General features: G+C 46.8%; 1 protein-coding gene and 1 non-coding gene across 2 annotated transcripts; one reads left to right on the top strand and one right to left on the bottom strand.

The window, feature by feature from the left end:
• Positions 1 to 2508: 2508 nt before the first annotated feature.
• B4GALNT2 (beta-1,4-N-acetyl-galactosaminyltransferase 2 (SID blood group)) lies at positions 2509 to 22799 on the bottom strand. The gene is made up of 10 exons (XM_028093723.2): positions 22618 to 22799; positions 21679 to 21816; positions 15442 to 15548; positions 14171 to 14208; positions 12407 to 12587; positions 11172 to 11258; positions 7113 to 7300; positions 6250 to 6390; positions 3198 to 3417; positions 2509 to 2714 (listed from the first exon to the last, which is right to left on the bottom strand). Exons 1-10 carry the CDS (start codon positions 22782 to 22784, stop codon positions 2509 to 2511), a joined length of 1473 nt encoding a protein of 490 aa, XP_027949524.2. The 5' UTR covers positions 22785 to 22799.
• LOC114201186 (U6 spliceosomal RNA) lies at positions 11698 to 11804 on the top strand. The gene has a single exon (XR_003607598.1). It is a non-coding gene; the product is annotated as a U6 spliceosomal RNA (small nuclear RNA).
• Positions 22800 to 24096: the final 1297 nt, after the last annotated feature.

Below are 24096 nucleotides of genomic sequence, written 5' to 3'. Positions count from 1 at the left end.
TAAAATCTTTTGAAAAAATTTTAAATACTCAAAATTATCTATTAAGATTAAAAGATAGGGGGCTCTGGGTGGCTCACTTGGTTAAGTGTCCGACTGTTGGTTTCAGCTCAGGCCATGATCACAGGGCTGTGAGATGGAGCCCCATGTCAGGCTCCGTGCTCAGTGTGGAGTCTACTTGAGATTCTCTTTCTCCCTCTCCTTCTGCCCCTTCCCCCTGCTCACGCACTCTCTCTCTCTAAAACAAATAAATAAATGTATAATTTTAAAGAAAAGATTAAAAGAAAATCAAGGTTATAATGGACACATACCAAATTTAAAAATCAAATTTATTTTATTTAATCAAATTTGTTTATTTAATTTTTGAAAATTTAAGACATTAAATATTTTTATAAAAATAAAAATGATTGTGGGGCGCCTGGGTGGCTCAGTTGGTTAAGCGACTGCCTTCGGCTCAGGTCATGATCCTAGAGTCCCGGGATCGAGTCCCACATCGGGCTCCCTGCTCGGCGAGGGGCCTGCTTCTCCCTCTGACCCTCTTTCCCTCTCGTGCTCTCTATCTCTCATTCTCTCTCTCTCAAATAAAAAAAATCTTTAAAAAAAAAATAAAAAATAAAAATGATTGCAACATCAGCTTTCAATGACCAACCAACTTGCCAAGTGTAAAGAGTTTGTGTCACATTTCAAGCATGATACATCTAGATCTACATATAGAAGAATTAATGCGTACAAATGGTTTACTACTTTCAAATGTCCCTGGAGTCACGAAATGCAGTCACTGTGAATACTATGCTAATTGTTTTAAGCACTTTTAGAACCCCGCATGGAGGGCAAGAGGAGACATTTGTCTTTTTCTTTTATGCAAGCAGTTGGCAGATCAAGTCTTACCTGCGCTCCAAAGCACTGCCACAGACTTTCAGTGCATCTGGATGCAGTCGTCTTTTGAAGACATAAGGTGTGGAGAAGCATTTCCCTGGGGCCTGAACACTGTGAGTCCTAAGAGTGGATACCTTGGGTAACAGGTTGTGCCGTGCTCATGTTGAGCACTGGATCCCAAGCGACAGAGATGCCCAGGTGGTCATCAGCAAGCACTCGTGTCTGTGATATACAGTGTTCTCTAGAGCCCAGGACCCAGTGAGGGGCTTCTCTGGCCTGCTTCTCAAGGCAGGACTGAATGGGACAATCCAACATCATCTTCCTGTATAGCTATGTTATTGTAGGAAAGTGCATGTACCATTGCACCAAATGATTGTCCAGGTTAGCTAAAGCCACCAAAGCTTTTGCAATAGAATCTTGATGACATACACAATGGAATGAGGTATGTGTTCAATTCTGGGTTTGGGAGTATTAAAAAAAAAATGATCGCCAGTCTATATCCATAACTGGGAAATGCTGAATTAAACAAAATTAACCCCATTTCTTTACTGTGGGACTTCTCAGAGCCTTTAGTATGCTAATGTGAATTGCAACTTTCCAAGAGGGATATACAACTTTTGGTATTTTTCAAAATTATTGGACCACCAAAACATTTTTCATGGAGTTTTATGCATGTCTCTGAGCCACCTTTTCAGAGATCCTGACCTACCTAGAGCATCTTCAGCAGGAAAGAGTGGAAGCCCAGTAGTTGTGGAAGCTGCCAACTCCTGAGATAACACAGAGAGAGCCTTCCTCCACAACACATGATGGCTCCTCTCTGCAGATGACATGGGTCTTGAGTGGTCAACAATTGCACCATTGCACTTACACTGCCTATCATGGCACCTAGCACAGGGTCGGAGTTCAATCCCTGGCGTTCTGCAATGTGTCCTGGCAGTAGCGCATCTGATGCCAGGGAAACCTCTGTTCGGGCAGACAGGGGACTACAGTGCTCCCCTCCGTCTGCCTGAATCCCATCTGTCCTCCAGGCCGCAGCCAAGCTCTCTCCACTGAGCCTCCTTCAGCTGCCTGGCCCTTGGTCACTCCTCCCTCCTCGGATTCCCTGATCCTGGCTGCGCAAGTCTGCCAGCGGACTGAACTGGACCAGGCTGCAACATCCTCAAGACCAGGACCCTGTATTATTCACATCATCTGAGTCCCCAGGGTAGCAACAAATAATCATTTATGGAGGCTGGAGAGGATGCTTCTGACTCTGATATAATTTCTACCAAATCATCCTCAAAAACCCCCACAGCCATTCTTTTGACCAAGGATACCAACTCACACGATACTCTCTTGCAGGAGATCCAACGAGAGGAATCGAGATACCGTGTGTGTGGATGCTCCGGAAATGGTACCGCATCATACAAATGATTGTTACTGATGGGCCTCTGTCGCCCTTCTCAGGGAATGGTCCGTTTCTAATGACCCTTAGCCTCTGATGGGTATTTCTAGTAACTGAGCCTGACGCACCTGCCCCGCCCGCTGGCTTGTCCTTTACAGCATTCGTCTCATCAGAAGTCCCACCACCAGTATCCGCTGTCTTATATACCCACCCCCCAGTAAGTCTAGAGCATTTCTGATGCCCAGGCGCCTTCATGTAGAGCACTGGAGATGGTTCTTGAAGTAGTGGAGAGCCAGCTTGAACCGGACCTGGTTCCTGGTGTTGGTCCGGAATGCGCTGTAGGTCTTCTCCAGGGTGGCCAGCTCTGGGTCGGCCGCCGGAGAACGGGCCTGGTGACCTATTATCACTTCTGGACATGACCCCACGAGCAAGCTCCCGAGCCCATCGATAAAGAACTCTGCCAAGAGAGGGAGAACACGAGCTTCAGCCAGAGACGCGGGGCCATATTCCAGGTCTGGGGGGAGAGGCAGGTGGGGAAGGGCGTGGAGCCCCCTGCCCAGGCTGACCGAGTTGGAAGGAAACAAATGAGCACATTTCTTAGAGGTGTAGCCAGAGGCAGAGAGACCCAGGTGAGCTTTCCAGCCGGACAGAACTGTGAACTCTGGAACTGAGGGGGTCGGAGGGGCACGAGGGAGGGGACAGAACTGCAGGGGAAGGGTGTCTCACATGGGAGCAGCAGACGGGAGATAAGTTACAATGAGAGGGAGGAGGGAGGCAAGAAAGACCCTGAGCTCCCTCATGGGGGGGGGGGGGGCGGGGAAGGGAGAGAAGCCCACAGTTGCAGGCAAGGACCACGATCAGTGGCTCGTGGCTCTTGGAAAGGACAAAGTCCTGAGGTCAGTCCATGGGCCAGGACCTTCCTCACTCAGCTTGTCCCCACCTGAGTGAGCCACCCGCTGCAGGCGGGGGTCGAAGCCAACTCTCTGGAGTCGCTCCGTGTGGGCCAGGAAGAAGTTGACAACGCCACTGGTCACCACGCAGCGGGGAAAACCATCCAGGGGTCTAAAAGAGCCTGGTCTCCGGTGAAGACAGTCCCCATTCTGACTCTTCTGCAGCAACAGCTTAAACTGGAACACATTCCCAAGTACACTGCCACCTACCTAACCGGTGGGCAGAAAAACGCATGTTAGAGAACACAGACTTGATATCCATGTTGCCTCTGCCAGGAAGACTTCCTGGACTGAACCTCAGTTACAACGAGAATCACACCTGTTCTGTATCTACCCTTCACACTCTTCCTTGGATACTCTCTCGTTGCTGTTGGGGCCACAGCCTTCCGCACATCACGGCTAGGTCCCTTGATCTTTTCATCCTGCTCACCCCAGAAAATCTCCTTGGTGGGAGCAGAAAGCGCCAAGTCCAAAGGGCACACAACCCTGCCCTACTCACCTGACAGCAAGTTCCCCCTTTCCAAAAGGTAGGGCACTCCCTTTCACAAGGAGGAGCAGTGTTTGGGGTGCAGGCAAGCAACAGCCTGCGTGCACACGGGGCCCTTTGTGGAGTCCCCACTGCCGGGCTTCTTGCAACGAGCCGTGTGCCGTGTGTCTCAGGCTGCCTTCCCCCCGCTCCTCTGCTCCTGGCTCTCCTCCCCGAGCTGTTTGTGCACGCACTCACCGAAGATACGTGCATTTCTATGTGTGAGCCCCAGCAAAGCAGGATGAATCCTGAGCCATCATAATCATCTAGGGTGGCTCCTTGTCCCCCATCTTCTTCCTTTAGCAAACAGACCGTCTGAGTTGTAAGTGGACTAAATTAAGATGCAGCCAGCTACGCCACTAAAGACGGACACTCCCCACTTCCCTTGCGAGGTCTGACCATGTGTCTCAAGTCCTGGCTGAAGGGATGTGAGTTGGAAGGGATGTCTGCAACTTCTAGCACATTTTGCAAAGACAAATGCTTGTTCTCCATGTTCTCTCCCCCTTTCTTCCAGCCACGCAGCCAAGGCCCAAGAGGACGGCGCAGCACCAAGGGAAGGAGGCTGGTCCAGGCAGACGCTGGAAGCAAAGTCAAGGGCCAGCTTGGATTTTTACACGACAGGAGCTATGCTTTCTACCTCACTGATGCGACTGTGATTTGCTCTCTGGAAGAGGAGTAGCCAGAAGGTATCTCTGGGCACACAGGCTGTTGCTTGCCTGCACCCCAAACACTGCTCCTCCTTGTGAAAGGGAGTGCCCTACCTTCTGGAAAGAGTGAACAGATGCCTTGGGGACTGTCCTCCTGGAAGAGATAACTGTGATCACAATGCCACTGATTTTCTTACCCATTTCCTGTTTTTTCTTTTCTTTAAAAAAAAAACAAAAACACATAGCTTTTATTGAGCTATACATTGAAACTGTACATATATTTTAAATTCTATATAAAGTGTACAGCTTGATGTTTTGATATATGTCTACACGGGGAAAAGATCACCACAATCAAGCTAATTAACATATCCATCACCTGCATAGTTATCGTTGTGCACGTGGCCAGAAGATTGAAGATCTGTTTTTTTTGTTTCTTGGGGGTTTTTTTTGCTTAGCAAAATGATTATTTTATTTTTTTAATAATTTTTTATTGTTATATTAATCACCATACATTACATCATTAGTTATTAGTTTTTGATGTAGTGTTCCATGATTCATTGTTTGTGCATAACACCCAGTGCTCCACGCAGAACGTGCCCTCTTTAATACCCATCACCAGGCTAACCCATCCCCCCACCCCCCTCCCCTCTAGAACCTTCAGTTTGTTTTTCAGAGTCCATCGTCTCTCATGGTTCGTCTCCCCCTCCGACTTACTCCCCTTCATTCTTCCCCTCCTGCTATCTTCTTCTTCTTTTTTTTTCTTAACATATATTGCATTATTTGTTTCAGAAGTACAGATCCGTGATTCGCAAAATGATTATTTTATAGCATCCTGAGACAAACCCATGTATGGGGTGGGAGTGTAAGCTCGTAATGCCAGGTTACAATGCTGAGGCACTTCCTAAGAGCACAGGCAGGAGCAATCCCCAACTGATCTAGTCTCCAGGTTTCTGAAGCACACCATCCGTTTCCCTGTTTAGTAAGTATCCGGAAGCAGCATGTAGCTCATCCTGAAGCCATTATGATGGCTCAGGACTCATCCTGCTTTGCTGGGGCTCACACACAGAAATGCACATACCTTCGGTGAGTGTGTGCACAGATAGCTCGGGGAGGAGAGCCAGGAGCAAAATTCTCTCAAGAATACAAGAGACTATTATTAACTGTAGCTGCCTTTTGCTTTTCTATATTTCAAATGACTTTTGATGCTCTCATTCTTCTCTTTCTTCTTTTTTAAATGTCATTAGGGCTATGTGTGCTTTTATTTTTTTTTTTAAAGATTTTATTTATTTATTTGAGAGAGCGAGAGCACATGAGAGGGGGGAGGGTCAGAGGGAGAAGCAGACTCCCCGCCGAGCAGGGAGCCCGATGCGGGACTCGATCCCGGGACTCCAGGACCATGACCTGAGCCGAAGGCAGTCGCCCAACCAACTGAGCCACCCAGGCGCCCCCTATGTGTGCTTTTAAAACTTTGTACCATTCGCGTTTTTTTTTTTTTAATGGCGTGTGACAACCAGAGAGCACTGCTGCTCCACCTCACACCAGTCCGGGGGGGGGGGGTGAAGGGAGGGAGTTAGAAGTGATACATAAACACACCATTTTAAAGACAGAACAAGGGTTAATGTGGGGGGGCTGTAATTTGCTCAAAGAAAATTAAATTTGGAGGCAGAAGCAGAAACCGCATAGCTCCTGATTCCTGGTGTGATGCTCTCAATCAGAGCAGTGCTGGCTTATTCCTCTCCTGCATCAGCCCCTGGCCCTCCCCAGGACCCTCCCCCTCCTGCCCCTTCCTCTCCCCTCTCCTCCTCCCCTTCCCTCTCCTGGCAGTCTCTACAGGTTGCAACCCGGGTAAACCTGGCAACTCTCCCTTACCACGTCCAGCTCTGTTTTCTCGAGGACATCCACCAGCACCTCAATCTTGGTGTTGTTGTTGAAAAGGAAATCATCGTCCACCCAGAGCACGTATTTGGTGGTGACCTGAGAGATGGCCAGGTTCCTACCAGCAAACCAACCCTGAAGGTGGAACGAGGTTAGATCAGTAGTTGCCATCCCTGGGAGCTTTTTAAATTCCCAACAGCCAGGCTGCGCCCCAAACAGCAGTTGAGAACCACTGGGTTAAAGGAAGTCTGTGTCTCAGAGACACTGGAGGAAAGACAGTGACTCCCCTGAATCAAACGCTGAGGCAAAGAAAGGCTAGGAAGTCCTTCCTTGGTCCTAGGACCAGTGTGGATGGATTGAAGTCCTTTTTCAACTGAGTCTCTGTGGCTCTCCTTCCATTTCCGCTGTTGGTGCCTGGAAGGTGTTGGAGGGTGGGGCGCTATGGTACTTATGATATCCATTTCCTTCTGTGTGTCCTTGTAGGAGGGAGGGTGTGTGTGTGGGAGAGAGAGAGAGAGCCTCTAGCTCGGGTAAAATCATAGGGATCACAAGTTTCTCTGCATGTCAGGAATCCCTAGAATGTCAGACACCTCAAGTCACTTAGGATCTCAATTAATGTCCATACCAATCACTAGGGAAGGCAGACTAACCACTTATTAATGCAGAAACGTGAGAGTGATCTGATTTCTCTGTGAATTTGGAGTCAGCAAAGGGACTCAGGGGACAGTCCCACCCCCTCTATTCCAGGATCATGCCACCCTGGGAAAGCCACTCAAGCGTCCCCATCTGGGGTGGAACCTGACTCTGGGGTCCTCTTTCCCAGGACCCAGATGTCTCCCCATCTGGGCGGGATGTACCTTCCCAAAGGGCATGGTGTAATACTCCACATGCTTGTCATTAATCTTCAGAGGTTCCTTGCTGTCATCGGCCACGATCACTATCAAGTCTGGGTAGTACTCACGAATGCTCCGTAGCATGGTCATGAACTTGTGGGGACGGAGGAAGGTTTTGGTGGCAATGGTCACCAGGTCTCTGAGCTTCCTCTCTGGGCAAGAAAGCGTTGATGTCAGAACTCTGCCTTTTGGGAAGCCTCACTGATTTGACTTGCACTGTTCTGGTGATTTCTTTATGCTGCAACCTCTCAGTGTGGGCCTCGTGCCCACCGCACTTAGTAAGAGTTTGTTAGTTGGAATAGAAAATAAATATATTTACAACGTAGCCAGCTTGTTGAAATTTTATCCGTCTTCTAGAATTTCTTTCCCTGGTTCTGTTGGCCCGACTATGCCATCTCCTACTGTCTGTATGAATGCTTGGTCTTACCAGCACTTGGCTTGCATGCTGCTGTCAGGTTAATCCTAGGAATTGAGATGCACAGAGCTCTGCCCATCAAGGGGTTCAAGATGGAGGGAAATGGGGCAGGGCCAGGGAGTGGAGAAAGGTCTAAAGGACTTGAGACCTGACCCTGTCATCAGCTGCACTCCTAGAGAGAAACACACTTGGTCTCTCTCCTCAGGAAGACATCAGTGGTCTGTAGCTCTCCTTGGAGAGTAGAAGGTCTGGACCAGATAGTCCAGCTTAAGGCGTGTGATACCACAAAAACTTGGAAAAGGAACAGCTTTTCTGCGGAAAAGGCCTCATGATGAATCACCTGGAGCTGTGGTGTGTTTTTGGGATTCAGTCATCAAACGTGGAGCCACGTCAGCAGACTGAGCCTGTGGGATGTCTAGGTAGGGTGGGGTGGGCTCTGTTGCAGTTAATGCATGCTGAAAGCCACAACCCTACCCGTGGCTTATGGATGAGTGCTCCAGAACCCCACTGCAGAGCCCCTTCTCAGAATGACAGAAGTCAGAAGTCTTTCCAGAATCCTCGTTTTTAATACCTGTTGCACCATTACACCAGCTCCCCCTGGGTCTGAGGGCATGAGGGAAAAGTGATCAGTGGGAAGAGTCAAGTAAATTGTGTTCAAGGGCATGCCAAGTGAATCGTGTCCTCCCTTTTCTTGGGCCACACGCCAAGTTTGGTTCTTTTGTTATAGTAAAGAGAGAACCAGGGGCATGAATTTCTAGAGGATGTGGTCGAGATAGGGGGTTTCTGGCTAAGTTGGTGGTGTAGCTTTCTGTTTGAGAGTCCTTATTTTTTCCAAAGATATAGCAATGATAAAAATACAAAGATATAACTATGCTCAAAAATATACATTACTTCTAAGGAACAGAAAGAAAAAGCAGTGATCAGAGCTGGGACCTGCCACATTCTGGGATCAGAAGTAGCAGAGGAGGCTGATTCTGAGGGGTAAAGGAATTAAGGTGTCTCACGGGATATGTGGGTCCAGAGCCAGGCTTTTTGCTAGAAGCCATGGACAAGAGCTAGGTTGCACACCCTCTATCCCTCATCACTACCTGCCAGGCAAGGAACACCAGGACAGCCACCACCCCTGCCCACACCTCTGGATGCAAACAGAAATGACACCGCCTCACAGCCATGACCTGTGCCAAGCCACCCTCAGGCCCAGCAACTGGTTCTTTAATAACTCCAATATCACTGTGTGGCAGGAAGCCCGGGACTCCAGTATAAAATAGTAGACCAGAAAGCTGGGCAGACACGGAGTAGATCCAACGCTAAAGCTATGAGATGGGAAGGAGTCAGGAGAGAGAAGGGAGAGAGGAAAAAATAAGCAAGCGAAACCTTCTGCTCAAGATAAGCTCACCAACAAAAATTGCAGAACACTTAAAGAGAATTAGTATGAACGACAGCCGACGAATCTACCAAATCTATCGTGTACAGGTGAACCCATTCCAGATAGACCGAAAATAATAGAGAAATCTGAAAATGATTTAAAATGAGAATGTTCAAGCAATGGCATACATACATTTTTTCCCCTTTTTGTTTTTACGGAAACAATAGATTACTCTTCCCTCTCTTCTGTACCTGCTTATAACTTGGAAAGCATTTTGTAGCAGTATTAAAAAAATCCCTCCTCCTGTGTTTCCCCTTCCTCCTTCTGAATGCCACTGCATGGAATTTCATTATATGGATGGACCACACTTGATCTCATCAGTGCATCCCACCTGGAAGGTTTTTGTCTTCGCAAACAATGCTGCAGTAAAGAACCCCGAACAAACATCATTTCACACAGATATAAGTATCTGTACGATAATTTCTAGAAGTGCAATTGGTGGGCCAAGGGAATGCACATCCCAAATGTTGATAGGTATTGCCAAATTGCCTCCAGAAAGGCTGTGCCAGTTTACATTTCCCACCAGGAGTTTATAAGAATTCCTGCCCCCCACTCTTCATCCAATACTTTCTGATATGAATGAATTTTTCATTTGCACTTTTTTTTAGTATGAGACTGAGCATATATTTTAATGGCTAAAAGTATTGTTGAATTTAATCTGTTGCCAACTGTGCGTTTTTCCATTGGCTTATTAGGTATTTGGTTTTTTGTTTTGTTTTGTTTAGGTGTTTAAAAAAAAAATTGCCCACCTGGGTGGCTGAGATGGTTAAGTGTCTGCCTTCAGCTCAGGTCATGATCCCAGGGTCCTGGGATCGAGTCCCACATCGGGCTCCTTGCTCAGCAGGGAGCCTGCTTCTCCCTCTGCCTGCCCCTCCCCCCTGCTTGTGCTCTCTCTCTCTCACTCTCTCTGGCAAATAAATAAATAAAACCTTTAAAAACACTTACTTATGGGGAGGGGGGTGGGGGGATGGGTTAGCCTGGTGATGGGTACTAAAGAGGGCACATTCTGCGTGGAGCACTGGGTGTTATGCACAAACAATGAATCATGGAACACTACATCAAAAACTAATGATGTAATGTATGGTGATTAACATAACAATAAAAAATTATTTAAAAAAACCACTTACTTATTTCAGTAATCTCTACACTCAAGGTGGGGCTTAAACTCCTGACGGCTCAGTCATTAAGCGTCTGCCTTCGGCTCAGGTCATGATCCCAGGGTCCTGGGATCGAGCCCCACATCGGGCTCCCTGCTCCGCGGGAAGCCTGCTTCTCCCTCTCCCACTCCCCCTGCTTGTGTTCCCTCTCTCGCTGTGTCTCTCTCTGTCAAATAAATAAATAAAATCTTAAAAAAAACAACAACTCCTGACCCCCAGATCAAGAGGTGCATGCTCCACTGACTGAGCCAGCCCGGCATGGAGGCCGACCTATTAGGTGTTCTTATGGATTCATAGGTACTTTCAAGTAAAAGTACACGTTTGACTTTAGTGTGTGCTGAGATATTTTTTCCCCCAATTTGTCCTTTGTCATTTGTCTTTCCTTTTGGTGGTTTTCTGCCCTAAAAAACATTTAAAAATTTTATGTATTTTATGTGTGTAGTCTTTTCTTTCTGGTCTTTGTGTTTTGTGTCATATTTAGAAAGGTCTTATACTCTAAGATTATGTTTTGAACTCCATGGGTTTTGTTCTAGCACCTAAAAATATGAGATATTTGATCAATTTGGAATTTATCTTGGTATGAGCTGTAAGATAGATTCAACTTTTTATCTTCCTTTATCAACACAGTTGTCCCATGTGATTTCTTGGATCATCCATCTCTTCACTCTTTAATTTGGAAAGCTACCTTGACCGCATGGTAAAGCTCCAACATATCTGTCTCTGGGTTTCCAATTCGACTCCATTGATATATCTAGCCATGGTCCAATACCACTCTGTTTTTATTACTATTACTTATTAAGATGTTATAATTGTTTTTTTTCCAAAATAAGCATAACCACATAATAAGTTAAATACAATTAAGCAATATTAGGAGAATATTAGAATTTTCTTTCTTGTTTGTCAGGAATCATATCAGAGCAATTATTTCCATCAATTCTCCTCCTGTGCCTCAGAGCTGGTCCCTTCCGAGTTGCACCAACTAGCTACAAGATCCCACCCTGGAGCCCCAGGAGCAAGGGCCTTACCTGGTCCAGGGTCATATAACTTAGGGATGACAGGATAGCAGATGGTCACTGGAAACTTGACCACCGAGGACTTGGACTCCAGACTCACTGGAGGGAGAAATAAGGTCAAGGTGGGCAGCACAGAGTCTAGGTCACTCTCCACACTGCCCCCAAGAACGCCGATTTGCAGCAGGGGTAAAGGCTCAGTAGAGAATGTCCTGCCTGGGAGGAGACCCCACAGAGTTGACAGCATTCTGCCTCCTGACTTGCTGTGTGTCTCTGGGGTAACTGGCTGAATGCCTCCTTCCTTTTTTTTTTTTTTTTAATTAAGTAATCTCCATGCCCAACACAGGGCTTGAACTTAGGACTCTGAGATCATGAGTCACATGCTCCACCGATGAGCCAACCAGGCGCCCCCTGCTGAATGTCCCTTAACTCGCATTTCTTCCACTGTGAGAGTCTGGTGGGGTGGAATGGGTTTGGAATCATAGGGTCTGGATTAAGTTTGACTTTACCATTTATTACCTGAACTACCTTGGGTAAATTAGCGCTTGTTTCAGCAGCACAAATACTCAAATTGGAAAGATACAGAGAAGATCAGCATGGCCCCTGCACTGGGACTACATGCAAATTCGAAACACCTTGGGTAAATCACTCTCCTCCAGCTACAAAACCAGGATAACACCACCTGCCCTGTTTTATCTCACAGGGTCATTTGGTGAAAGGAAATGTTTGGGAATCTGAGAGTAGAGAGAGCACTCTCTTTAGTTTGTGGTCATGCATAATCTATCCTGTGTTTCATTTTTCTGTTGGTGTCCTGGGAATGCCTCCTGGGTAGCTAGTCAAAAGAGAAAAGAGTGACTTTAATTCCCCCACATCTCTCTTTCCCTGAAGGTGCCCAGGACAAGATACTGATGCACAGAATGGGTTCCTCCTCTCTCGCAGCTGAAGGCTTCAGCTCTGAGAGCTACAGATAATGGGGAACAGAGCCGGGTGGTTTCCAGGTGCATAGCATGAATGATCTGCCCTCACAGAGAGATGCATGTTCTTTCCTTCAAGTCACACCATGGGGTCAGTGGCAACATGGGGGTAATGTAGGGGACAGTAATTGAGAAGTTAGAGGTCTAGGGTTAGAAACAAGAGCAAGGGAAGCATCCTAAATGCTGGCAGCCTTCCTGGAGGAGGAAGACTTTGAGAGGGCCCGGTAGTGTTTTCCCACTCCCTAAGCGTTTTGCCATCCAAGGACAAGTTCTCACCGACATCCACCCTGTGGTGCAGGTACACCGTGCTGGTGTATGTCAGGTGCTGGAGGATGAAATTCAAAAGCTTCCGGTCACTGGTCGAAATGGTCAGCTGCTTCTGGCCTCTGCCCTGCACCACACTGTCTGGGATGTCAGCGAGGGTATTCAGTGTCCCCAGAGAAGCTGTCAGGGTGACCTACGGTGGGTGAGGTAGAAAGACGCTAAATGCAAGGGAAAGCACATGCCCCGGACCGGCCAGCAGGGGGCAGAGCGCGTGAGGCTGAGAGGAGGCGCCGCCGGATGTACCTGGAAGCTGGGGTCTGGCTCCAAAGCCGTTCGCTGCTCTATCCCCGGCGAAGTAGAATCGAGTCCTGGGGACTCGTGTGTTCAAGGGCCATTGCTCTCCTAGGTCTTGGCTTACAGGATCCCATTCTAGATTTCGTCTTACTCCCTCTGACCGCCCCTTTTGATTTCCAACTGCCTCCCACCGCCTCCGCCTCCGCCTCCGTCTGACCTCCCAGTGGAGTTTTTCCGGGTTAGTTCCGCGCCCTTTTCTCTGACTATTCACCGTCACACTAAAGGAAGCGGCTTTAAATACCATTCAGATGCTAATGGTTAAGAATTTGTGTCTCTAGCTCCCCGCCTTTCTGAGACCCAGTTGCCTGGCTGGTTGCTCTGCTAGGAAGTGCCACAGGCAACCGAAATCTTTAGAACTGCTGATTTTTCTCTATAAACTTGTTTGCCACTCTCTCCCTGGTTCCCGCTGCCTCGTGAATGGCACCTTCATCCATTCAACTGTTGAAGTCCCTAAAGGAGGTCATTCCTGTTCTGAGGGAGTCTTGTTGGGTCTACCTTCAACATGGAGCTAGAACTGGTCCCCTTCTCTCCATGCCATTGCTACTCCGTAAAGCAACTCTCCTCTCCTGCCTTCTCGTCCTCTGGGCAGACGGGTATTTTTATGAAAAGTACACTGGGTTATGTCACGCCTGCTGAGAACACTTTGGTCAGTCAACAGGTGTTTTCTGAGATCCAAATTATAGGTCCTGGGAAAAGAGTAGTGAATACAACCAACTCCCCACCTTCAAGAGGCTTATATTCTAGTCGGGGAGAATGGCGGTAAGCATATCATGGTGCATATAAAATAATTCAGCTACAGGAAAGCACCACGAAGAGGCTAACACAGAGCACCTGGCAAGTGGCAGAGGTGGGGGAGGGAGGGGTGCTTTGCTGGGAGTGGGGGAGGGCAGAGCAGGCTGTTGAGGATAGAGTACTCTGTTGTGCAGATTTGCTCACTCATCACCCAGTCCAACATCTGGCATGCAGAGTGGGAAAACTAAAACTACATTTCCCAGACTCCTTTTTAGATTAGGGTTCTGGATGCAGTTTGCCTCCCAGCCATCGCTCTATGGGCACAAGGGCTGGATTTGGAGCTACATTAAGCGGGGAACAATAGGCAGGGCACGGAACCCCAGTCTTGCTGGCTGGCGCTAACCCTGGCGGAGGCAACATGCACCGGCAACATGCAATTCCTCTTGCAGCAAAACCAGCAGCATCTGTGCTGGCCCGGGTCTCCGGAAGTCCTTGGAACTCCAGCCACTGAATGGCTGGAAAAATCATGCCTTCTGGAGGCATCCTACCCCCTCTCCCCACCTTGGACTCGTGTCATATTTAATCTAGATGAGCACTCTGTCAAAATCCGAGACCCATGACCACTGGGCATGACCAGCCATCATTGGGCAGTGATGCCCAGTGCAAAAAGGGGCTGGGAAGGGGACTTGCCTCATAGATGGGGGCCTCTGGTCCTTCAAACCGGAGACCTGGGGGACAGAAAAAAAGATAAAAAATACCATTTGAGAGGATGCCAAGGGCTCCCTGATGCTCGCTACCTTCCTGATGACTTTTACACATCCTTCCAGAATCCTTTCCGGGGTCACCTTTTATTTTATTTATTTTATTTTATTCACCTTTTATCCAGGGTGTTTGCTGACCACTCCCCTCTTCCTGGGGTCCTGTTACGGGGTGTCCCATGGTCCTTCTCAAATTCTAGTGCATCTAAAGCCTCTGATGCCCACCCTCAGCATTGGACAGGTTCTGTGAATTAATCCAGCCCCTTTCAGGATCTCTGTTACTGAAGGGAAAGCAGCAATGGATAAGCAATGAATCATCTTTATATGAGGTCCCTAGAATAGTCAAATTCGTAGAGATGAGACAAGACATTCTACTGAATGGTGGTTGCCACAGGTGGGGGCTGGGGTGGGGGGAAGGGAGTCAATGTTAAGTGGGTACAGAGTTTTCAATTGGGGAAGATTATAAAGGTCTGGAGCTGGATGATGGTCACAGTTGCAGAACAATGAGAATATACTTAATGCCACAAAACCGTGTGCTTAAAAATGATTAACATTGTAAATATTATGTTATGCATATTTTACAATAAAAAAGGAATCATCCAAAATGGCAAATCACCTTTTTAAATGACTATTCAAAAATACTAGCAATTCCTCCAAATGTATTTATTTTAGAATCTATCTCTGTTCTCATAATATGACTAATTCAAGTTCTAATTCAAATATAGCCTCCCTATGGGGTCTTAGATAACTTAAGTCATCTGTGAAATTGGCAAAATAACATTTACCTTACAGGGAGGTGATGCTGAACTAGAGAAGTGTGTAGAAATCCCTTGTGGAGGGGGGGGTTTAACCAACATAAATGTTCTTTTCAATATACTCTCCCAGGAGATGGGCTCATTTTTGCCTGGGCTCATGATGCTGGAGGACACCAAAAAGCCAATCATGTCCTACGATTCCCTGAGGCACACAGATTTCTGTCCTCTTCTGTGTTATCTCAGATCTCCAGGGAGGTCACATGGGCTAAGGGCGGTTCCCAGTGGTGGAAACACTGAGACTAACCAGTAAGTGAAATCATGTCAAGCTTCCCGCATTGTGCTGAGTACACAGCAGGTACTCAATGAATGACTGCTTCCACTCCCCCATTTTGCTTAAAGAAGGGTTAAGAAAGTTGCCTGGCTCCTCTCCACATGGAGATGTACCTACCTGGGATGGGAACTGTGTGCAGGGGCATCACCTCTACCCCATGGACGGGGTACCCAAAAGGGAGGTTGGGCTGGGCCAGCAGCGGCGGTGGACGGGGCAACCCTTCTCTGCAGGAAACAGAACCAGAACCGTTAGCAGCTGCTCTCATGCGCCCTCCTGGTTAGTTCCGAAAGTGGTACCTGTGCCCGGAGCTCCTTGCTGCCAATGGGGAGAAATTGAAAGTAGATTGTCCCGTTCACCCCTCCATTCCCTCCCTCCTTTATTCACCCCTCCATTCCCCTCCCTCCAGCCTTGAATTTTGCAAAGGAATTGAGGCAGTTTACAACAAAGCACATACAAAATTAAAAACACAACCTGGGAGAAAGAAGAAACAAAATAACAAGACCATCTGGGTGAACCCAGAGGCAGCAGCCAAATGCCAGGGTCACAAGTGAACTTCCTGGTAGTCAGGGTATAAAGCGATGGACAGTCAGTACTCTGGTCTTATTATCAACAGGACAAAGCAACAACTTCTGAGGCAAATAAACCTTTTCCTGGCACTGAACTCAAAAAGAAAATATATCACAAGAAATGTGATTTGTTGCCTCGGTATTTTCAGAGCAAACACGGTGATGATTTTCGTATGATTTTGTTGTTATAACAGCCTCAGTCAAGGGCAAGCACATAACAAGCCAGCGAGATGGATTCTTTGGGGGACTATGGTAATATGGTTGAAATGCAGCCTTTGGGGATCCAGTGTAGCCAAGGGTATCATTTAGATCACCTGGAAGAAAAATTAGACTACTATAGTGAATATTTATGAGAATATGAAAGAGACAAAATTTAAAAGTGGGAAATGATGTAAATAGGCAATTAAGAGGAAGTACAGATGGCTAATGCATAAATGAAGCGTGCTCAGTTTCAAAATTAACCAGGGAAATGCAACTTTAAAAACAATGAACTGGAGGCCCTGGCTGGCTCAGTTCATAGAGCCTGTGACTCTTGATCTCAGGGTTGTAAGTTCAAGCCCCACGTTGGGTGTAGAGATTGCTTAATATAAAGTCAAATCTTAAAAAAAAAAACGAACAAGGAAATACCTTTTTCATTAATGTTTCAAAATGTAATGATAAGGAGTACTGGTTAGGTGGGGGGTATCTAAGGTACTACCCTTACGCACTCGTCACGAAAGTGTGAATTAATATAGGTGCTCTTGAATGCAATTTGTCAGTATTTATTAAAAGTAGAAATAAGCATATCCCATGAGTGAGCAATTCAGATGCTAGTTAAGGGGAGAAACACCTCCCTGTGTAAACAGCGACATGCATAAGGAGGTTCATTTCAGCACTGTTTGAAATGAACATCGCATAAGCATCTTAACAAAATAAGGAAAGAATGTAAATATAATGTAAGATTATTATTATAAATTATGTAAATGTAATAATGAAAATTTCCCTCAAATCTGAATATCATTCAATAGGATAATGGCTTAATAAAATTCAGTGTATTCATATTCATAGCTAAATGGCATTTAGAAGGGAAGAACTAGATATATAGAGAGCTCTTAAAAATGTGCTTAATGAGGGATTCCTAGGTGGCTCAGTCAGTTAAGCCTCCAGTTCTTGGTTTTGGCTCAGGTCATGATCTCAGGGTTGTGAGTTCAAGCCCCACGTCAGGCTCCAAGCAGCCCACTTAAGATTCTCTCTCTCTCTCCCCCTCTGCCCCCTCTCCTTCTGCCTCCTGCCTGTGCTCAAGCACTCTCTCTCTAAAACAAAAACAAACTTAAAAAAACATACTGAATGAAAAAAGCGATTTTTCTAGAGTGATTTGTTCTTATAGTATCAATTACATTAAAAACATACACATAGTTGGGTGAAACAGGTGAAGGGGATGAAGCACTGAATCATGTATAGTATTGTTGAATCACTATATTGTACGCCTGAAACTAATATAACACTGTGTGTTAACTACACTGGAATTAAAATAAAATTTAAAAATACACACAAAAACCCAAGAGTATATGTTTATGTGGATATAGATACACATACATATGTATGTGATTATGTGTGTTCATCTGTGTGTATAGCAGTATAAAAAATTGTGTGGAATAAACTATACCAAACTCCTAAGGGCAGACTGGGTTGGCAAGAGAGCATATCGTATAAGGAAGGGAAGCAAGGAGAGTTGAGAGGGTTGGTTCAAGTGGACTTTTTTAAAAAGAGCATTATCCATATACTACTTTTTCTTTAAAGATTTTACTTCTTTATTTGAGAGAGAGAGAATGAAGGAGAGAGAGCACGAGAGGGGGGAGGGTCGGAGGGAGAAGCAGGCTCCCCGCTGAGCCGGGAGCCCGATGCGGGACTCGATCCCGGGACTCCGGGATCATGACCCGAGCCGAAGGCCGTCGCTTAACCAACTGAGCCACCCAGGTGCCCCACGTACTTAACTTTTTAAGTGAAGTATAATATGAAGCTAATCAGACTCCAATGAACCAGAGATTTTACCCAATATCAAGCTCCACTCATGATTTCAAGGATACAGACAATTATGTGGCAGAGACAGAGCACCCAGAGGTCCCGGCCACGCCTTCCCACATCAGACGCGTGCTCTCTGGCAGAGGATAATAGGCGTGATCTCCAAATGGGGTTTTGTCGGATTCCCTCACACAGCGGAGAGCATGTAAGTTACGAATCATCTCCATTTTATACCCACAGAGAGTAGTCCAGCTCCGGTGACACTTGCCAGGGGCTGAAGATTCTGGGTTATTTATTCTATGTGATCCCTTTGGCCCTGTGCTAAAGTGGGCACAAAGACACCAAGAAAATCCCATTCCTGCAGGGGGAGAACCCAGACTAAGACACCAATAACTAGAATACTAGGTCACCTGTTCAGTAACAGGAATGAGGCCAGCTCTGAATGCTATCTTCCGGAACATTCCTTTCGCAATTCTCAGAATTGGAAACTGCTCTCGCTCCTAAGGCCTACCACAGCACTCCCCCTGACTAGCATCGTAACACTGAACTCCTGAGTTCCACACCGTTTGCTGAACACACCCGGTGGGCCACAGAGCACCCACGGTCATTCCACGCTGAGCTGGGGCTCTGTGCGTGATTATGGCAGGGGCAGAGACGGTGAGGTGGCGGGTGGAAGGGACGTGGAGAGGGCACGCTGACTGTATCCTCTCTGGTCTGCTGTGAGTTCCCTGGGAGCAGGATCTAGGTCAGCTCTGTCTTTGTACCTAACTGAGCACCTTGCTCAGAGCAGTCAGGGTGTTTCCTGGGCTAACAGAGAAAGAGTTGAGGCACGGGTGGGAGCTGAGCCTCTTCTTCCCTGGCTACGGCCATGACGACAGGAGACCTGGGTCACGTCACTGATCAGTACTGGGCTCTGTTTGTTCTTGTACCAGCGTTGCTGGCTATGATCCCAGCAGAGCCGGGCATTTCCCCAGGTGAAGGAGGGGCAGGTGAGGACACGGCCAGCTCCTAGCCTTCCCTGTTTGGAGTCAGTTCCTTCTTATAATTAATTCCTCTGCCCAGCTCCCTCGGGACCAGCACCCCCTCCTGGGAGTCCCCTGCCTCACATTCTCCTAGCCCTTTCAGTTCCCCCATCTTACTCTCTCCAGTGTCTTCAAAGCTCCCTGCCTCTTGTCTCTGCCCGCGCCACGCACGTCCTGCAGCGTGCACACCTGAGGTGTTCCTTGCTGGAAACAGCCCCACACTGCCCAGCACAGAGACGGAAGCCATCATCCTGCAGGAATCTGCCCCTCTGTTTCCCCTCACACCATCCACGTATTCCAGAGATGCTGCTTGAGCCCTCCTCTGTGTCAGGCACCTCAAGTCCCCGACTAGCCGGACCTCCCAGGCAGTGGCCCGGAGAGACCGGGAGACACAGCGGGAACCACACTGGCAAGAGGCTATCGGACGGTGGTACTGGGGCAGGGCCAGGCACGGCTTCTGCTTGCTGTGAGAGCTTACCACATCAACCTATAGTTGTTTCTATAGTTTTTTTTTTTTATGTCTACTGTCCTCTACATTCATCGATGTTACAAATGTGATACAGTTTTAAGCCCTTCCATGTGTCAATTCATTACATGTCACAACGACTCTAGGTACGATTACTATCCCCATTTTACAGAAGAGGGTAGGCAGCTTGCCCAAGGTCATCTGGCCGGGATGTGGAGGATGCAGGACCCGAGTGCAGCCCGTCGACCTCCCTCGGCAGCACCCTTAACTACAGAGCCCTATTGCTCCTCACACAGCTGGGTGGGGCCAAGGTTCAAATCCATGCCAGCATCATGCGTCTATCCCACTGGTTCTTTGACTTCCAGTGCTGCCTCCTGTTGGTGCCCCCATCTCTCTTCTGGGGAGTCATCCATTTGTATGTAGTTGGGGGGTGGGGAGTGGTAGCTGACTCCCCAGATCGACCCTGGAGGGACCCGACTCGCCCTTTCCCTTCCTTGATTCATGACTCAGGCTCAGCCAACGGAGCACCTGGGGACCGTTCCTCCCAGAGGTACAGATACCACTGCTCCAGCAGTAGAAGGAACATTTACCTTCCGCCTAACTACACAAAAAAGCCTGCCTCCCCTATACCTTCCCTACTATGTATTCTCCACTGAAAAGCCAGAGTGATATTTTACAAGAGTTTTCAGATAAGAACTTGCCACTTTTAAAAACCATTCAATTCTTGGGGCGCTTGGCTGGCTCAGTTGATTGGGCGTCCAACTCTTTATTTTTGCTCAGGTCATGATCTCAGGGTTGTGAGATGGGCCCCGGGTTGGGCTCTGCATTCAGCATGGAGTCTGCTTGCCATTCTCTCTCTCCCTCTCCCTCTGCCCCTCCCCCCACTCATGCTCTCTCTAAATAAATAAATAAATAAATAAATAAATAAAATCTTTAAAAAAAACCCAACTGTTCAAATTCTTTGCATTACTCAGAAAGCAAAATGCACGCTCCACCTCCCGGCTTACAATGGCCATCATGACTGACCTCTCTCCGGGCTCATATCCGACCGGCCCTCCCCTGAGTTACTAGAGCTCCAACAGCCACCACCTGCTTGCTTGTCATTCAGCCATCACGAAAGCCCCCTGCCATGCCTGAGGCTCTGGGCCCTGGATTAACTCTTCCTTCTGAGATGCTCCTTTACAGGAGATGGTGGGGACTCCTGCTTGATATACAAATCAGAGTTCAAGGTCACCTTCCTTCATCATCCCATTAAATTTTATGCCACCAAGTAACATTCTACCACACTATTTTAATTTATTCCTCCATAGAGCACTTATAACCATCTAATATTTAGGTGATTTATCTATCTCTTAATGAATTATGTATCTCCTAGAAGAACTATAAGAGCAATAATATTAATAGTAAACCACAGCAATAGCAGTAGGTGATATTTTTGTAGTGCCTGTATATGTCAGGCCCTTCATGAGTTACTAACTCTTTGTATGTTAATACAACGCATATCACAGAGCCTTCATAAGTCTATGAAAGAAGTATCTTTATTATAATTTTTCATAAAATTATGGAGATACTTAAGTGCTGGGAGATCAAGTAACTTGCCATCCAGCCTATTCTAGAGTTCAAGTCCCTAGTCATGTGCTCTTATTTGTATTTTTTATTATAGCATGCCTTTTGCCATAACTCATAAATGATTGCTACAAGAAAGGAAGAAAGGAAGGAGGGAGGGAGGGCGGGTAGTCCTGTCCAGCCCTTCTGTGCTCCCTTGGTTCTTGATTTCTTAGCCTGGTCATCCTATCACCTATGGTTTTGAGGAGGTTCCAACATCCTTCCCACAAATACCCTTTTGATATAAGCCCATCAGAATCAATCACTGCTCTTTTCACAATCCTGGCCCATACACCCCAAGTGTGTAATTCTGGGCCCTGCACATAGCAGGGGGAAGTATGTTCTCAGCATATAAATGAATTAGAGATGCACCTTGCTGTAAAGTCACCTGCTGTTGAGGGCCTGGGTGCCTGGAGGCTGTACCACCAACACCACACGGCTGTCCCAGACTATTTTCATTCCTTTGCTCTGTTCTTACTCTGAAATGCTCTAGACACGCAAAGTTTGACAAATCTTCATTTATGGGTTGTTTTCCTCCATTCTCTCTCCTTGCTTTATTCCTAACAGTTCCCCCTCAGGGACTCCTGCAAGAGAGGAGTTCCTCCCTGTTTTCTTGGGACCCACACCCTCAAGACACCGTAGAGAGAGCTTTTGCTCTACCCCAGGATCCAAGAGCCCTCATGGTCTGCATTACCTCCTCTGAAAGTGTTCCAATTCAGCCTGTCTCCTCGCTTTCACCGCAGGGAGCTCACTCAGGTCATAGGCATCCTGAAAGTTATAGCTTTCCTGCCATGTGGTAGCTTCGCATTTGCACTGGTTTTTCGGGAACAGTCTAAAACCAGAAAAGAACTGTGAGCAAGGAGTGGGTGGGTGGCTGGTAGGTGAGAGAAAACCCGGGGTCTAATTGGTGTGTGGTTCACCCTGAGCATCTCCTTTCCATATACCCACCTGTCCTACTTGGGAGGAGATTCTGGAATCTCAGCAGCGGCCCCTCCCAGAGATACAGGGGAGGGGAAGAAAGGGGAGGGGGAAGGGGAAGAAGGCCCCCCTCTCTGGAATTATCTCCCACACCAAATGTCTTTAAACTTGAGTCATGTGAGGGGCGCCGGGGTGGCTCAGCCGTTAGGCGTCTGCCTTCGGCTCAGGTCATGGTCCCAGGGTCCTGGGATCGAGAGCCCCGCATCGGGCTCCCTGCTCGGCGGGAAGCCTGCTTCTCCCTCTCCCACTCCCCCTGCTTGGGTTCCGTCTCTCGCTGTGTCTCTCTCTGTCAAATAAATAAATAAAATCTTTAAAAAATAATAATAAACTTGAGTCACGTGAATGCCAGTGGCATCTGGGCCCCACCAGAAGAGGAGGCCAGCAGGACAGAAAGGCAGCATCTTTCTTGCGATTTAGCCAAAGAGGCCCTCCAGAGTTTTCAGGGACCTTGCTGGGTGCTGTAGAGAGCACACTGCACCCTGCAGAACAAATCTGTTCCAGGTCCCACAGTTTGGATCACTTGAACAACAAGCACAGGTTCGGGAAAGCAGGGAACTGGCTATAAAATGGGCACAGTAAACCGTAGGAGGAGCAAGGGACCTTGGACCCTTGCTGGGGTCCACACTGGACCAACGTGGAATAACTTGACTCTCACCGGATTCCATCATAGGTAAACAGGTTCTTGAGACATTCCTCGGGTAGAAGCTTCAGCATCTGGTCAGCCAGAGCAGAATGAGGGCGCTCTGGCATGGGGCTACTGAACTCCACACTTCTGAACATAAATACAACAGTGCCAAGTCCTAAGAGGAAAACTGAGATCATGAGGAGCCGCAGAAACTCAGACCTGTTGGAACACGAAAGAACAAATTCCATTAACATCTTTTTTCTTGATTACATAATAAATGACTCGATTGTGTAATATACATGGGAATAATAACTTGAAGAAAAATATAAGTGAAATGGTGTCTGATTTTATTTTTATTTATTTATTTTTTTGGGGGGTTGTCTGATTTTAAAAAAAGAGTAAAGAATCAAGCTGCAACAAAGAGACTTAGAAAAATCACAAAGCAAAGAATGGGCAAAAACATCCCAAGGGGGACAAAAAAGAACGTAGCAATATTTATGTCAGCATAGTTGAATTCAAGGCCAAAAACTGTATTAAATAGGACAAAAAAGATCACTTGCAATGACCAAATACGTGAACCACAAAACAGATGTAGTGGTCATGAACTTTATCCACTAAATAATAGCATTAAAGTACAGAAAGCAGGGCACCTGAGTGGCTGAGTCGGTTAAGCATCTGACTCTTGATCTCAGCTCAGGTCTTGATCTCAATGAGTTCAAGCCCCATGTTGGGCTCCACGCTGGGTGTGGAGCCTACTTAAAAAAAAAAAAAAAAGTACAGAGAGCAAAAAAAGAAAAAGGCAGAAGGATTACAAATACAAAGAGAGTCATAGATTCCAACATTCTTACATATAACACCTAACACTCTCACAACTCAGTGCTTCACAAATCAAGTCTCAAAAATATATAAATGATATAATTCATATTCTGTTAAAGAGCTCTTAGAACACTTACAAAAATTGGCCCCGCAAAGAAAACTGTGATCAAGTAGAAATAGTTCAGATCATGTACTCTGACAGTGCAATCAAAATATAACCTAATGAAAAGCCCCCTTCCCCGACAGCATGGAAATTTTAGGAAAGCTTTCCAAAGCAACCGTCAAATCAAGGACAGCAGAACAAGAATATAAATATGATAAAGACAGTACATTCCAGAACTATGTAACACACTCAAACGGTCCTGAGAGATAAAAAAATTGAAGGTTTAAATACCAATTTCTAACTACAAGACATAAAATTAATAAATTATGCAATCAAATAAGCTTGAAAAAAGGACAAAGAAAAGCAGAAAGAGGAACTTAACAATGCAAGGAGAAAGTGGTGAATTAGAGAAACCTAAAATGGAATAATTGCTAAAGCTAAGCCCTGGGTAGACAGCTTTTGTGATATCTGCCAGTTTATAACCTCTCTTCTGTAAGACTTTTCTCCTGACTCCCACCGGTGACACCTAAGATCCCAGCTCCGTGCTACATGATACTCCCCTGGCAATGGGGATTGGACCAAGGGTGAAC

This window comes from Eumetopias jubatus, unplaced genomic scaffold (assembly GCF_037043125.1).
Source record: "Eumetopias jubatus isolate StellerSeaLion01/CBP00866 unplaced genomic scaffold, mEumJub1_p1.0 scaffold_10, whole genome shotgun sequence".
Classification (NCBI taxonomy): domain Eukaryota; kingdom Metazoa; phylum Chordata; class Mammalia; order Carnivora; family Otariidae; genus Eumetopias; species Eumetopias jubatus.
This window is presented reverse-complemented; position numbering and strand designations above follow the sequence as displayed.

Excerpts from the sequence above, each read along its gene's own strand:
- B4GALNT2 (XM_028093723.2), bottom strand. The coding sequence starts at position 22,784 with ATGATCTCAGTTTTCCTCTTAGGACTTGGCACTGTTGTATTTATGTTC. Across the intron at positions 21,817-22,617 it reads TTTACCTATGATGGAATCCG|ACTGTTCCCGAAAAACCAGT; the intron begins GTGAGAGTCAAG and ends TTCTGGTTTTAG. Across the intron at positions 14,209-15,441 it reads GCACACAGTTCCCATCCCAG|GTCTCCGGTTTGAAGGACCA; the intron begins GTAGGTACATCT and ends TCTGTCCCCCAG.